The sequence below is a fragment of the Cervus elaphus genome, chromosome 5 (genome assembly GCF_910594005.1).
Source record: "Cervus elaphus chromosome 5, mCerEla1.1, whole genome shotgun sequence".
NCBI classification, from domain to species: Eukaryota; Metazoa; Chordata; class Mammalia; order Artiodactyla; family Cervidae; genus Cervus; species Cervus elaphus.
In genome coordinates, this window is record NC_057819.1 from 53408398 (window position 1) to 53422126 (window position 13729).

Genomic DNA, 13729 nt, shown 5'->3' on the forward strand with positions numbered 1-13729 from the left:
GCCCAGTTACCAACAGTCTCCTTCAAATGCCCTCTGACCTAGGAATGAAGCATGGATTGGCCCCTGATGCTTTCCAGCCATTCACTCAGCAGTGGTCACTTGGGCAGGAAGCAGCTCTGGGGGGCCAGGGCATCCAACATGGCTTGGCTTTTGCCAGCAAATAGTGTGGTGTTCACAGCCTCTGGAGGTGGGCCAGGCCAGGTAGAAGGCTTTGGTCATCAGCTGAACCACACCAGGCACGTACGACTTGCCTGCCACGAGGCGACACATCGGCCTCTTGGATGGGCCGGACCCAGAGGCTCTGAGCCACACCAGGGCCTGCCTGGTGGGTGATAACAGTAAATAGGGTACCTCTCCCCCTTTTCATCTTCCTTTCCTATTTTCCTAGGCTGGCATTTCCCATCTTGCTAATCTGAACAAATTGCTGTTTAAAATCTGTTAGACGTGTATAAGTAAGTATAAATGAGGACCTGCTGCTCCAGCCCATCTGGTGGGCTCCGCAGTGTAACCTTCTTTAGGGTGATCTGCCCACCGGCAGCTCAGATCAAGTGTTTGGTTCCTACCCGACAACATTTCAAGAGAATTCAGCAGCCATCCTTCGGCTCAGCTACTTGAAATCTATATTGTTTTTAATTTTTGGCATGTGGGACCTTAGTTCTCCAACCAGGGATTGAACCCACACCCTCTACTTTGGAAGCACAGAGTCTTAACCATTGGGCCTCCAGGAAACTCCCTCAAAATCTTTTTAATTACTTCACTTAGATGCACAGAGCTAAGAAGAGGTCTACCTGGCATTTGACTTACCTGAGAGAGATAAAGAAGTTATTAAAATCTCTTGTTCTTTGAACACAATCATGACAGCGATAAATATGGATGTTTTCTGACCCGCAGGGCCACCTTGGAATCCCAGATGGGGTTACAGTTAGGGAATGGATGACGCAAACACATGCCTCCAGTTCCATTTTATTAAAAAACAAAACCAAACAAAATTTTGCAATGGAATTTCCTGGAATTCACAATCCTTTTCAAATGTTCATAATTGCATGTTTTTTGAACTTTACAGAAGAACATGGTTGCACTTATTTACACGATAGTCTTCTATATAATAAAAAGAGCCATGTTGTAGGATTGAATGATTCCAATTATTAGCCTTAATATCTCATCATTAGCCCATATGAGACAAACAGCTTCTGCTCTCCAAGCACACAGAGGATAGAATAAAGCAAAATAAAAGCTGTGTCTCCTAATAGAAGACAATTCCCATTAAAGATGGTTTCTTTTAAACTTCTGTGTATTTCAAGAGGAATATAAAGTGCTTTAGAAGGAGTAAGGTAGGTGCCTGAGGTGGGGAAGAAGAAAAAGAGGTTTATACAGAAAAAACAAAATGAAACCCAATAACTACACCATCTGAACTAATCATTTAAATATGCCTGTGACTTGTATGGAAGATAATGTTTGGGTAGCACAGCTACATAATTCACTACTAAAAAAAATTTTTTTAACAATTAAGAACAAACCAAAGTTCAAATAAGAAGTTACACGTGAAAAGGCCGTGAGGAGTAACTTTGGTGATTTTGAGTCATATGGCAAAAAAAAAAAAAAAAAAAACAACCAACAAGGAAAAAGTCTCATAATCTGAGTATCGCGAAATTGAGTTAGGGACCATTACACGTGGGATCTTCAGACTGGCCGGAAAGACCTCGAGGTGACGCTGAGTGAAACTCTACCAGTGACGTTGTTCATTTTACAATGAAAGCACATAATCTGTGTTGGAAGAGGGTGGTGGGTGGGTAATAAATTCACTGAATTTTTTTCTTGTTAGTAGGAAGGGATTAAACATTGATTTAAGATGTCATGTCTGAACTATTTCCAAATGGTAAATTCATTCTTTGTAGGAGATTTTGCCCCTTCCCAAACAGAATAATAATTTCCTACCTAAAGAGGTTAAAATACGTTGGTTTTTCTTTTCTTTTCACATTGCTGAGCTGTCAGTTGCTGGTCTTGATCTGCAGTCCACAGAATCAGCGTCTTGTATATACTACTTGGGAGGCTCTTCCCAGAAACTAGAATAATCATCCTTCCAGCTTGTGAACATTTAAAAGAACAACACCCATTATTTTTTCAAGAAACGAATGGAATGTAACTTTTCACAAGTACAAAATTACTTCAAGTTTTCTAAATATAAGGGACATCTCACTATAAAAATAACAACCCCTCCCTCCCCTCCCCCACCTCGACATCTCTTTCTAATTATAAAATGGTAGAACCATTGCAGATTACTAATGTGAAAGCAGGAAGTAAATATATTATGTACATGTACAAAACACATCAGTATCTCACACCATTTACATTCATACGAAAGAAATCTGTTTATTGATCTTCCTTTGCAATTTGACAAGAAAAAAGTTGAGATAACGTTACAAAACAGTTAGGCCCTTGTCTTAGAACTCTGTACAAACATTCCAGCCAGAGGCATCTCCTTTGCAAATAGAGCAAACAATATCCTTTCAACAGTTTGTGGAAGATGGGGGCTGCTGACAGAGAGATGTTCCATGGGGCCCTCCTCCAATTTTCAGAGTTTGTGACATTCCTCCCTATTTTTGACAAAAGTGGACCAAATTCTCAACTACTGAGGAAACTACAATAAAAGGCAAATCACTACTAGTTGTTGAGGAAATGGTGACTCTCGTCAAATGAGTTGGCTGAAAGGATAATGGTGAGAATTCCAGCAGAGGGCACCCTGCTCCCTTGCAATAACATCCTGTTTAACACTGTACCATAGACGCCAACACAAACACAGACTGAAAAGTCCTGCCGTGGCTTCATGATCTATTACTACAGGCAATAGTTTGGTATTTTCTTCAAAAGAGCAGGATATGCTATAATTAACTAGCTCTTATACACGAAAATTCTTTGGCTATTTAAAATCTTCACATTCTCAAAGAGAACAATATTCTGAGTTCAACAAAGCTCTCAATTTGTCTGAAACTTTTGAGGGAAAAGGAGACTAAGCACTCGACTGTCAAGATGGTGCAGTACTAAGGCCATGATACCTTTTTTGTTTTTTCTTTTTAAGATTTCTGGATTTCATAAGAGAAATCCAGCCTGCAAGAGAAAACCCCTAAGATTTCATTCACAGTTTCATTCGACCAAGCGAACCAACTTCACTTTTATTTATGAGCACATTGGGAAAAAGTTAAACTAGCCACTGGAAGAAACATGTGTCCATTTGGAGGGTGGACACATGTTTGGATGGTCTTTGGTTTATACAGTACACATGGTCCCCACCTGATTTTCTCTACTTCTCCAAGTCCTTCACTTCACTAAGGATGACAAGACCACAGATGTCCTGCCAAGCAACGACTTCAGGTGACTCAGAATGAGGTACCTTCTCCACGGGTTTTTCTCCCTCTCTCTCTTCAGACCTGCAGAGCCTCTGGAGAGATGTATGCTTTTGACTTATCATTATCCTCAACAAATATTTATCCAGTGGCCAGAGACAGATGGCTTGGTGGTAAATGCAAATGTTAACAGTGGCACAAGGATGAGAAGGTCTTTAATCATGGAGATTTCTGGAGAAGCCACTTGATCATGAAGCACTCAAGGCAGGCATCATTTAGAGGACAGTAAAGAGAGATGGAAATGACCTCAGCAGCTCCTTTGCAGAATGAGCAGGTTTTGCAATTAAAGGGCTTGATAATGAAGCGTCTACATCCAGGCTCTGGATGCACTGCTTGAGTTTTGGGATGATTAATTTAGTGACACCCAAAGGCTCAAAGAGCACAGTGTGGCTACTCGTCTGTGGGTCTTTATAAATTACAAAGGGCCTGGAGTCATGAGATGGGGAGGGGAGGGCAGGAAGGTAAGAGGCTAGTGATGATAAACGCACACCTGCTTCTCAGAATTAATTTATTTTTCAGATAATCCCAACCTTCTTTGCAATCAGGAGTGTTTAACTCACAAGTGTTCAACTCCTTAAGACGAACACAAGCCCCCAGAGAGATCAGCTGTAAAACTGGAGGATGCTCACTGATTCGGGAAGAGCATCCATGTACATTCCCTGCCATCCTCTTTGCTAACTTCCGGTGGGTAAAAGCATCCCTGTGTATGAGCGCTTAGTTACTCAGTCGTGTCTGACTCTTTGCGACCGTCTGAGCTATAGCCCAGCAGGGTCCTCTGTCCATGGGATTTTTCAGGCACAAATACTGGAGTGGGGTGCCATTTCCTCCTCCAGGGGATCTTCCCGACCCAGGTATCGAACTGGCATCTCCCGTGTCTCCTGTATTGCAGGAGGATTCTTTACCCGCTGAGTCATCAGGAAGCCGTATCCTCACCACCTTTTAATTGCCCTCGTCAAAAGTACTGTTCAGCTCCGGCCATGCCAGTAGCATAGAGGGAGTTCTGTGATGCAGGGCACCTCACAAGGAACTGTGTGTCTCTCCCTTTGGGGAAATGGTTTCTTTCTGCCTCTTTTTCAGTCTCGAGGAAGAAGTGGCCTCTCAGATCACTTACAAAGAGCAAGTTCTTGTGCCAAGATGTTAAGAAGCAGGAGTGGACATTGGATACGGTACAGCCCATGTGTTTTTCCAAGAAATCCTAACCCTGGGGGCCTGTGGTGAATTGAGAAGGTCAGAGATGCTGGGGGTGGAAGATAACCGATTAGACAGCATTCTGGAATTGTTACCTTGCCATTATTTGCCTCGGAGACTTTTCTGGCAAGGAAGTCTTTTTTTTTTTAAGGCAATAGCTAGAGGTGGTCTGTGATAAAATTAGTGACATGAGAAGTGAAAATGAGGCAAACTCCACTACAGAGGAAGTTAATTTGCTTTTATAGTCAACTGGTTTTCCTCATCAGAAGTGCAGAGATAGATTCTGCCACACAATAAAAAGAAGAAAAACGTCAACAACAGGAACGACGGTAATCACAATAATAACACCTCTTCAGATCCACTAAGGTTTTTCTGTCCTGAAAGATGGGAAAAGGATGTGTGTGGGGGTGTGCATACAAAGAAAGAGATAGGCAGTCAGAGAGAGCCAGAGAGAGAGACACACCCAGACAAAGAAAGGAAAGAAATCTAAATGAAAGTACTATTAAAAAATGCTACCAGAAATGGCTTCAGAGGCTCTGTCTATTACCACAGAGGGTTGGGTCCTCCCTCCACAGAGGGTGTGACTCTCTCTGTGGTTTTCTGAAAGGGTTTTGCTTTGATGAGGTTTCTTTGTTTTCAGTCCAGGTGATGCATTCAACAGACAACTAAATGCTCTGCAAGAATTTTCATCTCAACCCGATGAACATGATGGTAGTAAGAGTCCCAAGACAGGCTGTCCGTCATCATTTTTGGTTCTGAAAGGATGTCAGCTTCAGGAATGTAAGAGCAGTAACTGAACTAGCCACTGGGTACCATGGATTGGGATGACAAAATCCAGACCCAGGAACATGCAGGATGTTTCCATCAGAATGAGGGAAAACAAAACAAACAGAGAAATCTCTCTGACCTGTGACTGATTCATGTCGATGTACGGCAGAGGCTAACACGATATTGTAAAGCAATTATCCCCCAATTAAAAACAACAACAAAAAAACCCTCTTTGCCTGTATGGTCATGATCATTACTCAGTGATGTGAGAAAAGGTAGACGCCTTTGCTACTTTTAACTTTCTACCTTCTCCAAGCTCTCCATCACTCCCTGCCAGGATGACAGAGTTGACATTTTAGGGGTAACCAAAACCTAGAGATGAAATCAAAATACTCATGCTCTATTCATGATCGAAGCTCAGTTCTGCCCAAAGGGACCAGCCACACAGGATGCAGCAATTCCTAGAGGGGACTCTAAATTACTCTGAGGGAATGGGGATGCTCGTTTTCTTGCCCACATCCTTGGAGCCGACGGGGGATGCTTACTTCTGAGTTGAGAGCTGGTTTCTGAGTTGCAGGGCATCATAATTCACCAACTTGAGGCTGGAAAGTCACAAGCTCTTAAGACTTCTCCTGTATTGAGAAGGCCACACAGAGTCTCGTATTTGGAGTCAATATGTACCTTGCCACTTTTCCCCCCAAAATTCATGCATTTTAGCCATAGTGATGGGGCTAGGGGCCACTGGAACTAGGAAAAGACCATCTGCAGGGGGACAAGGGGTGGAAGTAAATCTGCATTACTAGAATCTGGAATTCTGTTTGGCTCCTGAGTGCCGCACATCAGTCCAAGGGTGGAAGTGAAGGATATAATTTTGTCTCAGCACCAAACCAACATGCTCTGGGTGACTTCTTTAAAATACAAACAAACAAAAAAACTGGTCAAGGAAGTAACAGCAAATGGTCATGGACATCTGTGGTACGGTTAAACAGGTCCAGCAAAAATTTCAGGAAGGATGGTCTGAATATTTATCCATTACAAGACAAGTGGGTCTCTGGGCCTCTCATTAGGCGACCTGGGTGGGATCCAGTTCTCTCTAGTGGTAATTAGGTTTTAGCCCCTTTTCTTTGCAAGGGTCAGGGAATCTTGGGAGAACGCTGGAGAAGCTCTAGCCCTGTGCTCTCTGAGGGTGACCATGACCCACGTGGGCTGCTGAGGACTGGAGAATTAGCCAGTCCAAATGGACAGTTGAGTGACTGTCAAACACATGCTGCCTTTGGTAGACTTAGTATGAAAAAGAATGTCAAGTATCTCATGAATACTTTTTCTACTAATTACCTGTGGAAACAATAATGTTGGAACAAAGAAGTATATTATGGAAATTACTTTTACCTATTTTGTTTTTTAAAACTGTGGCCAGTAGAAAATTTACAGTTACACGTGGGACTTCTACTATATTTCTACTGGAGAGTGCTGGTCTAGGCCCTACAGAAAAATGCACATCAGGGCTGCAGATGCTTCAAGAGGGTTCCCACGCCCTTTGATACTTTCTATGAGCCACAGGGGGCCCAGGTCAGGGTTTATTCTTTGGGGGGACGTGCTGTGTGAGAATGACTCTTTCCATTTTTTTTTTTTTTTTGAATGCTTCCATGCCAGCTAATTACTTTTTTTTTGGTCTTAAAATTACCAAAGTCATGGGAAAACTCTTCAGAAACACATCTTTGGTAAAGGAGAACCTTCTAGACGCGGGGAGCTTGCAGCAGAACCTTCCTAGGGTCAGGTCCACACACTCAGCTCTGCCACCTGGGCCCGTCATCACCTAGGCAGCATCTTTTAGGGGCTGCTAGGCTATGGCACCTATGGTTGCATAAGCAACCAACTCCTGAGCTACCTGGTCACTGGCAGGAAGCGAGAACACCCACCAATCCCAAAGGCATTTTCTCTCTGGGCATGGTATCCAATTTATATTCCTTGGCTGTTGAATTGTCCTCCTCATTCCCCTTACCTTAACACCAAACTTTGTTTTGGACAAAGCTGACTGAAGGAGGGGTAGGTGGTACAGGTTTTTGCTGACCTAGAAAAAGAAATACCTTGAGACGAAGAATTCTACACTGAGAACTAGGATTTGAAGGTATCCAGAGACTGCAAACTCTGTGACTAAGTGTGGCTTTTAAAGCAAGGCAAAACAAAGCAACTCCTCTTTGGACTTAGAACTTCCATTATTTAGACAGTCAGTTTCAGCCACACAGGCGTGCTGAGTCTCAGAAAGCTGTTATATGTTACATGTCAAGTAACTCTGCCTGCCCAAGGTGGAAAGTCTGCTGTATGTCATCACTCACTGCTAAAAATGGGTACCCCTGGCAAAATGCTCATTAGTGGTCCTAAGACTGGAAGGAGCCTCGGGCATCATCTTGTTAAACACCTTCTCTTTACAGACGCTGAAGCCGAGGCCCAGCAAGCACGCGGCTCATCTCTGCCTCCCGACTCTGGATTCAGCACTGCCTTTACTCCTCCCTGCCTTGGAGACCCTGGATTTCATGACAGGAAGTGTTGGACTCCTACAGAGATGAGACATTTCTGAAGGTGGTGACCATTTTCTCTGCCCTTGCTGCCTACTTAGAAAGGATCAAATAGGAACTCGTTAAAGGCAGAGAAAAAAGCCTTCAGGGGTCTCCCTTGACATCTACACGTGTTCCAGCAGGCAGCACGGTTTTACAGCAGGACCAAACTCTGTGTTTGCATGAGGATGAGTGTGGCAAGGCAGAAGGGCCTCATCACATACGTAAATAGCTCGGTGAGAGCTTTCTTTCCCAGGTAACCCATGCCCAGCAGCATGGCCTTTCACAGATGTCGAGGTGATCCATCTAATGGTCCAGAGAAACAATTTACACTGCCTTAGTCATCCGTGCATCTGGAGAATCTCAAATGTATTACAAAATTGCCCACTGAAAAAATAGCACATCTCTGTCATAGTTACAAAAAAAGAATAAAAACATAAAGAGTTTAAAAACACCAGGTGGATTTTCAGAATTCATTTTGATACCTCGTTTCCTCTCCCTCTGACTTTGTCTCTCAGTCAGGAGAAACTTGATTTCAACAATTCCCACGCTGTACTTTTTAGATCGAGTGTTCTATTACACCCCACCTCCCACCTCTCACTTGGTATCTAGACGCACTCAGGGGAGCCCTGGGAAGCAGTTTCCTAAGGACTCACCTAAATCCTTTCTTTGAGGTCTGGTGAGGTTGAACAGAAGTGTACTGGAATTAAGGTAAGACCTGGATGCACTCGCAGCCCCCACTGTGTTGGATCCAAAGATGCTTGGATCTTTTCTAAAGCTTCCATCTCCTGCAGGACCCACTCATGGAGGTAACAGGAGATTGTCGTAGCCTTGGGGAAACCAATGCAACAGACATTTCACTTTCAGGAAGAGTATGTGGTATCTGGTTTGAAAATTAGGCTTGTTGTCCCAGCAACGGACAAGCCCTAGAGCCACATAGAATGGCACTAATGCCCCGAGAGGGAAATTGTGATTTCAGAATTTCAGTCAAAGACTCTTAAGACCCAGAGGGATTGACGTGCCTCCCTAGAGCTTCCTTCTCAAGTCACGTGGGTCCTTAACAGAGCTGGGCAAGTGGAAGCCAGGGTGTGTAGCTGAAACACATGAGCGGTGGCCTCCGCAGACTCAAGAGCTCGGTGTTGGGGTCTCTGGCAGCTGGGAGTTTTAAGACCCACTTAAAAGAATTTAGATTCTAAACGAAAGCTGGCCTTAGACTGTTTCAAGGTGCCGAGGCACTTCCCAAAGCCATGCACACTTCATGCTGAGAGGTCAAGGCCATTAATCTCAGAGATGGAATACAAACTGGTCAGAGCAGGAACTGATGCTTCTAAACAGAACTCGGTACAAAAGCTGGAGTGAATCAAAGGAAACACAAAGGAGTGAACATAAAGTAAACTATACATAGTCCTTAAAAAGAAACTGCAAAAGAAATCAACCACATTCCCCAAATAGGAAAATAAGACCCCGGGAAAAACTGAAACGAAACTAAGAAGCCCTAAGAGTGTCCTTTCAGTCTGTTTCAGGAACTTCTGAAGTGTGTGTCTATAAGGACATGGGAGAGAAAATCAGCTTTCAGCTTCGCAGGTGCCAAGGCCAGGGCTGGCGCCGACGTGGACGAACTGCATCCTGATGAACGGGACTTTGGATATTGCTTAGCAGTACCATTCTTAAGTGGAGTGCGCTGGAGTTGCCAAGGTGTTCTGGAGACGTGAGTGCCAGGTCCAATCTTGGTGCACTCCTCCCTTCCTTCCCCTCGCGTCCTACCATCCCTTTTTTCTCTATTTGCTGTTTCAAGACTTCACCTCTTCGCAGTCTTGGTCGGTGGAAAGTTCTACATCAGACAGTCCAACCTCCATCGCCATGATCAGTGAGATATCAGAATCACTGCTTATAGCTGGCTCCTGCTCACCTGAGGGGGAAAAAAGTTCATGGTGAACACCGAGCTATGTCTTCAGAGGCTTAATACGACTGCCTTTAATAACAGCTCATTGATGCCAAAGTCTTGGTGGTACAGTGGCTAGCATAGCTGCCTTCCATTTCACTGAAGCCCAAGAGAAGGTATCAGGAAAACCGGCTAGTTTGTAAAAAATAAATACATAAGAAAAAAGTCTAGCTATCTTCTCATGCTAAGTGCGTGTGTGGTGAGTCACATCAATTTGTGATCCCACAGACTAGCCCACAAGGCTCCTCTGTCCACGGGATTCTCCAGGCAAGAATACTGGAGTGGGTTGCCATGCCCTCCTCCAGGGGATCTTCCTGACTCGGGGATTAAACCCACATCTCTTATGTCTCCTCCAGGAGCAGGTGGATTCTTTACTGCCAGTGCCAGCTGGGAAGCCCTTCTCACACTATGAAAAGATGTATCTTATAAGTATATATCTAAGGAGGAAAAAATACACTGAATATCTTTAAGTAAGGCAAGAAATTCTATATGGAAAAGCAGTTGAACAATTCACAGATGAAATGACTGATAAATGTGCATAAAATTTCTAAGAATATTAAAAACATGAACAATAAGAACAAAGGTAAATGTCACCCTGGGGAACTTCCCTGGTGGTCTAGTGGTGAAGACTATGCACTTCCATTACAGGGGGCACTGGTTTGATCCCTAGTCAGGGAACTAAGGTCCTGCATCTGCATGGGGCCAGAAAAAAAGTATTATGTCATGCTGGGAATATTTGTAAAAAATTCACTGAGGGTTGTATTCTTAACATACAGAGAACTTTTAAATAAATAAGAAAAACTAAGAGTCCAGCAGAAGAAATGGGTAAAGGTTACTGTTATACAATTCACAAAAGAATGTAATACAATTGACCAATAAATATCAGGTAAAAGGGAGCTACTCCTTTTTGTTATGAAATCTTCACTCTTTAAAAAAGACTGTATTACAGTTAAGGGTACATTGCAGTAGATGTTTTGATCAACTGCATTCAGAACTATGAAATTTTCACCCTGTAATTTCATTTCCACAGTATATTACAGAGAAATAATCAGAGATGCAAAAGTATCCATTTAAGCATTATTTATAGCAGCAAAACATTGCAAGTAACAAAGCCTAACAATAAAAAATATCTCAGTAAACTATGTTACTTCTAAAAGACAATCTTCTTATTATAATTACAGTGATGTTTCCAAAGAGTCTGTATTTACAGAAGAAAATGCTCCCAGTAAATGAAAACAGAAGTATTCAAAGCTTTATGTGCAGTGAAGTCAACAGAGAAAGTTAACTGGAAATAAGAAAGCCAATGGTGTTAATAAGAGTTGTCTCAAATTTGGGGACTTATAATTATTTTCTGTTCTTCAAAAAATTTAGCTTTACTCCTAAACATGCTTCAGTGAACATATATCATTCATTCACTCAACATATAATCGAGTCCCTACTATATGCTAAGAATATAGTAGGGATATAGGGGTAAAAATGAGGCAATTTCAGTCCTCAAGGAGCTTACTGTCTAGTAGGCAGGCAGACCACTGACTTGTCAATTACACCCCAACAGGATAAGCTCTTTGTTATAAGATGTACCTGGTGTTATAGGAGGTAAGGGGGCTACGCAACCATTTGCTGAGTCTAAGAAAGCTTTCCACGGGGTGCCATGTCTAAACTGAGTCCTATAGGATAACTTGCATTTCAGCCAGATAAATGAGAAGGATGAATCTTTTAAGCACTAGCAGTAGCGTGTACAGACAGTTGGAGTTGATAGACAGCTTTGTGCAGACATCAGACTGTATTTCTGTATGACTGGGATGCAAAGGTAAGCTAGGGAGTATGAACAGGGGACGCTGGGGAGCTCAGCTGCCCATCAAAGACAGAAAGTGTCCGTCGCTCACTTGTGTCTGACTCTCTGTGACCCAATGGACTATCGCCCACCAGGCTCCTCTGTCCATGGGATTCTCCCAGGCAAGAATACTGGAGTGGGTTGCCATTCCCTCTCCAGGGGATCTTCCCAACCTAGGGATCGAACCTAGGCAGATTCTTCACCATCTGTACCACCAGGGAAGCCTATAAGGCAGGTTTAAAACCAGAAGATCAAAAAATAAATAAATAAAACCAGAAGATCTTGTAGGTTCCATTACCCTACAGAAGAAACATGCAGTTAAAAGACCAACAGAATATCTAAGTACTAGAGAATGCAGATGGTTATAATACTTTTGCTCTCATAATCACTGGTAAAATTTCTTCATGTTGAGGTACAGTTAAAAAAAATAAATATGAGTTTCATGAAGGGCAGTGAATTTTCAAATGTTTACAAAGAGACAAACAGAGAACTGACAAAGAGTTATGGTCTTAAGAATCAGTTTTAGAGAAATAAAGTGTCTCATAGGGGTGTAGCCAACCTAAAGACTGAGATCTAAAGTGTTTCCTAGACCCAAAGGTGCATGAGGTTCACATTAATATAGACAGATCACAATATTGTAAAGTAATTAGCCTCCAACTAATAAAAATAAATAAAAAAAAGAAAGGAAAAAATATATAGACAGATCAATGGGTAGAATAAAACTTTTGAAGCAGATCTTGGATAGAAGCATTTAGCTTTGTCAATGGTGGCATTCAACAAATATTCAGGGGACTTTGCTGGTGGTCCACTGGTTAACAGTCTGCCTTGCAATGCAGGGGACACAGGTTTGATCCCTTGTTGGGGAACTAGGATCCCACATGCCATGGAGCAACTCAGCCTGAGCGCTGCAACTAGAGAGTCCATGGGCTGCAACAGAAGATCCCATGCGCCACAACTAAGACCTGACTCAGCCACATAAATAAGTAAATGTAAAAAACACATGTACACAAACATTCAATAAAACTAGTCATGCAGAAAAAGGGTGAAATTGGATCCTTGCCTCACACCATATACATTCGAGGCTGGCTAAATATCTATAGCTACATCTATTGATCCACTGTATCTACATCTATACCTATACCTATGCTGTGCTGTGCTTAGTCGCTCTGTTGTGTCCACGTCTTTGTGATCCCCTGGACTGTAGCCCGCCAGGTTCCTCTGTCCATGGGATTCTCCAGGCAAGAATACTGGAGTGGGTTGCCATGCCCTCCTCCAGGGGATTTTCCCAACCCAGGGATCTAACCTGTGTTTCCTGCAGGTGGATTCTTTACCAGCTGACCTACCAGGGAAGCCCATCTATACCTGTACCTGTACCTATAGTCCATCTTTATTTTGCACGTGTGTACTTCCTTCTCATTTATCCTCTTCTCCAGAGCTATCTGGTACCTTGCATCCCTGACCGTTGGGGAATTCTCTGATGCAAACTGGGGTGGTCCTCCTCTTCTTCACCTCTGCTTAGCACTTGTTTTCTCCTCATGGTTATGCGCTCATCACCACCTGGTGGAAGCTTTCACTCTGGAATTGTAGTAAGCAGTGGGGAATGGATTTGGGCAGGACACAATCTGCACAGCCAGAGACAGAGGATTGCTCTGATTTTTAGGTCCACTAAGTCACTGATGCTTTATTCATTTCTTCCCAGTTGCCCAAATTTTGCCAGCGTTTCTTCCTACATTTCCCCTGTCCATGTTGGAAAATCCCTTTGCTATAGCTTTTGTGGGGTTTTAGGAGTGCCTAGAAGTAATTTCATGTGTTCAATCCATACTTTTTACTCAGTGCTCTCCATAAGCATCACTTTTACAATGAGAAAATTATATAGGTTTCCCTAGTGGTTCAGATGGTAAAGAATCTGTCTGCAATGCGGGAGACCTGTGTTCAATTCCAGGGTTAAGAAGATCCCCTCCAGGGGTCTCCAGAAGGGAATGGCTACCCACTCCAGTATTCTTGCCTGGAGAATTCCATGGACAGAGGAGCCTGGCAGGTT

The 13729-nt window shown here is 43.0% G+C and overlaps 1 protein-coding gene across 1 annotated transcript in view; it reads right to left on the minus strand.

Annotated features, from left to right (window-relative positions):
- Positions 1–946: 946 nt before the first annotated feature.
- The window catches only part of RNF150 (ring finger protein 150), a 263115-nt gene continuing 250332 nt past the window's right edge, over positions 947–13729 (minus strand). Inside the window, exon 7 of the mRNA XM_043902483.1 lies at positions 947–9821. Coding sequence (XP_043758418.1) covers positions 9703–9821 — 119 coding nt within the window. The 3' untranslated portion in view covers positions 947–9702. The remainder of the gene's footprint in view (positions 9822–13729) is intronic.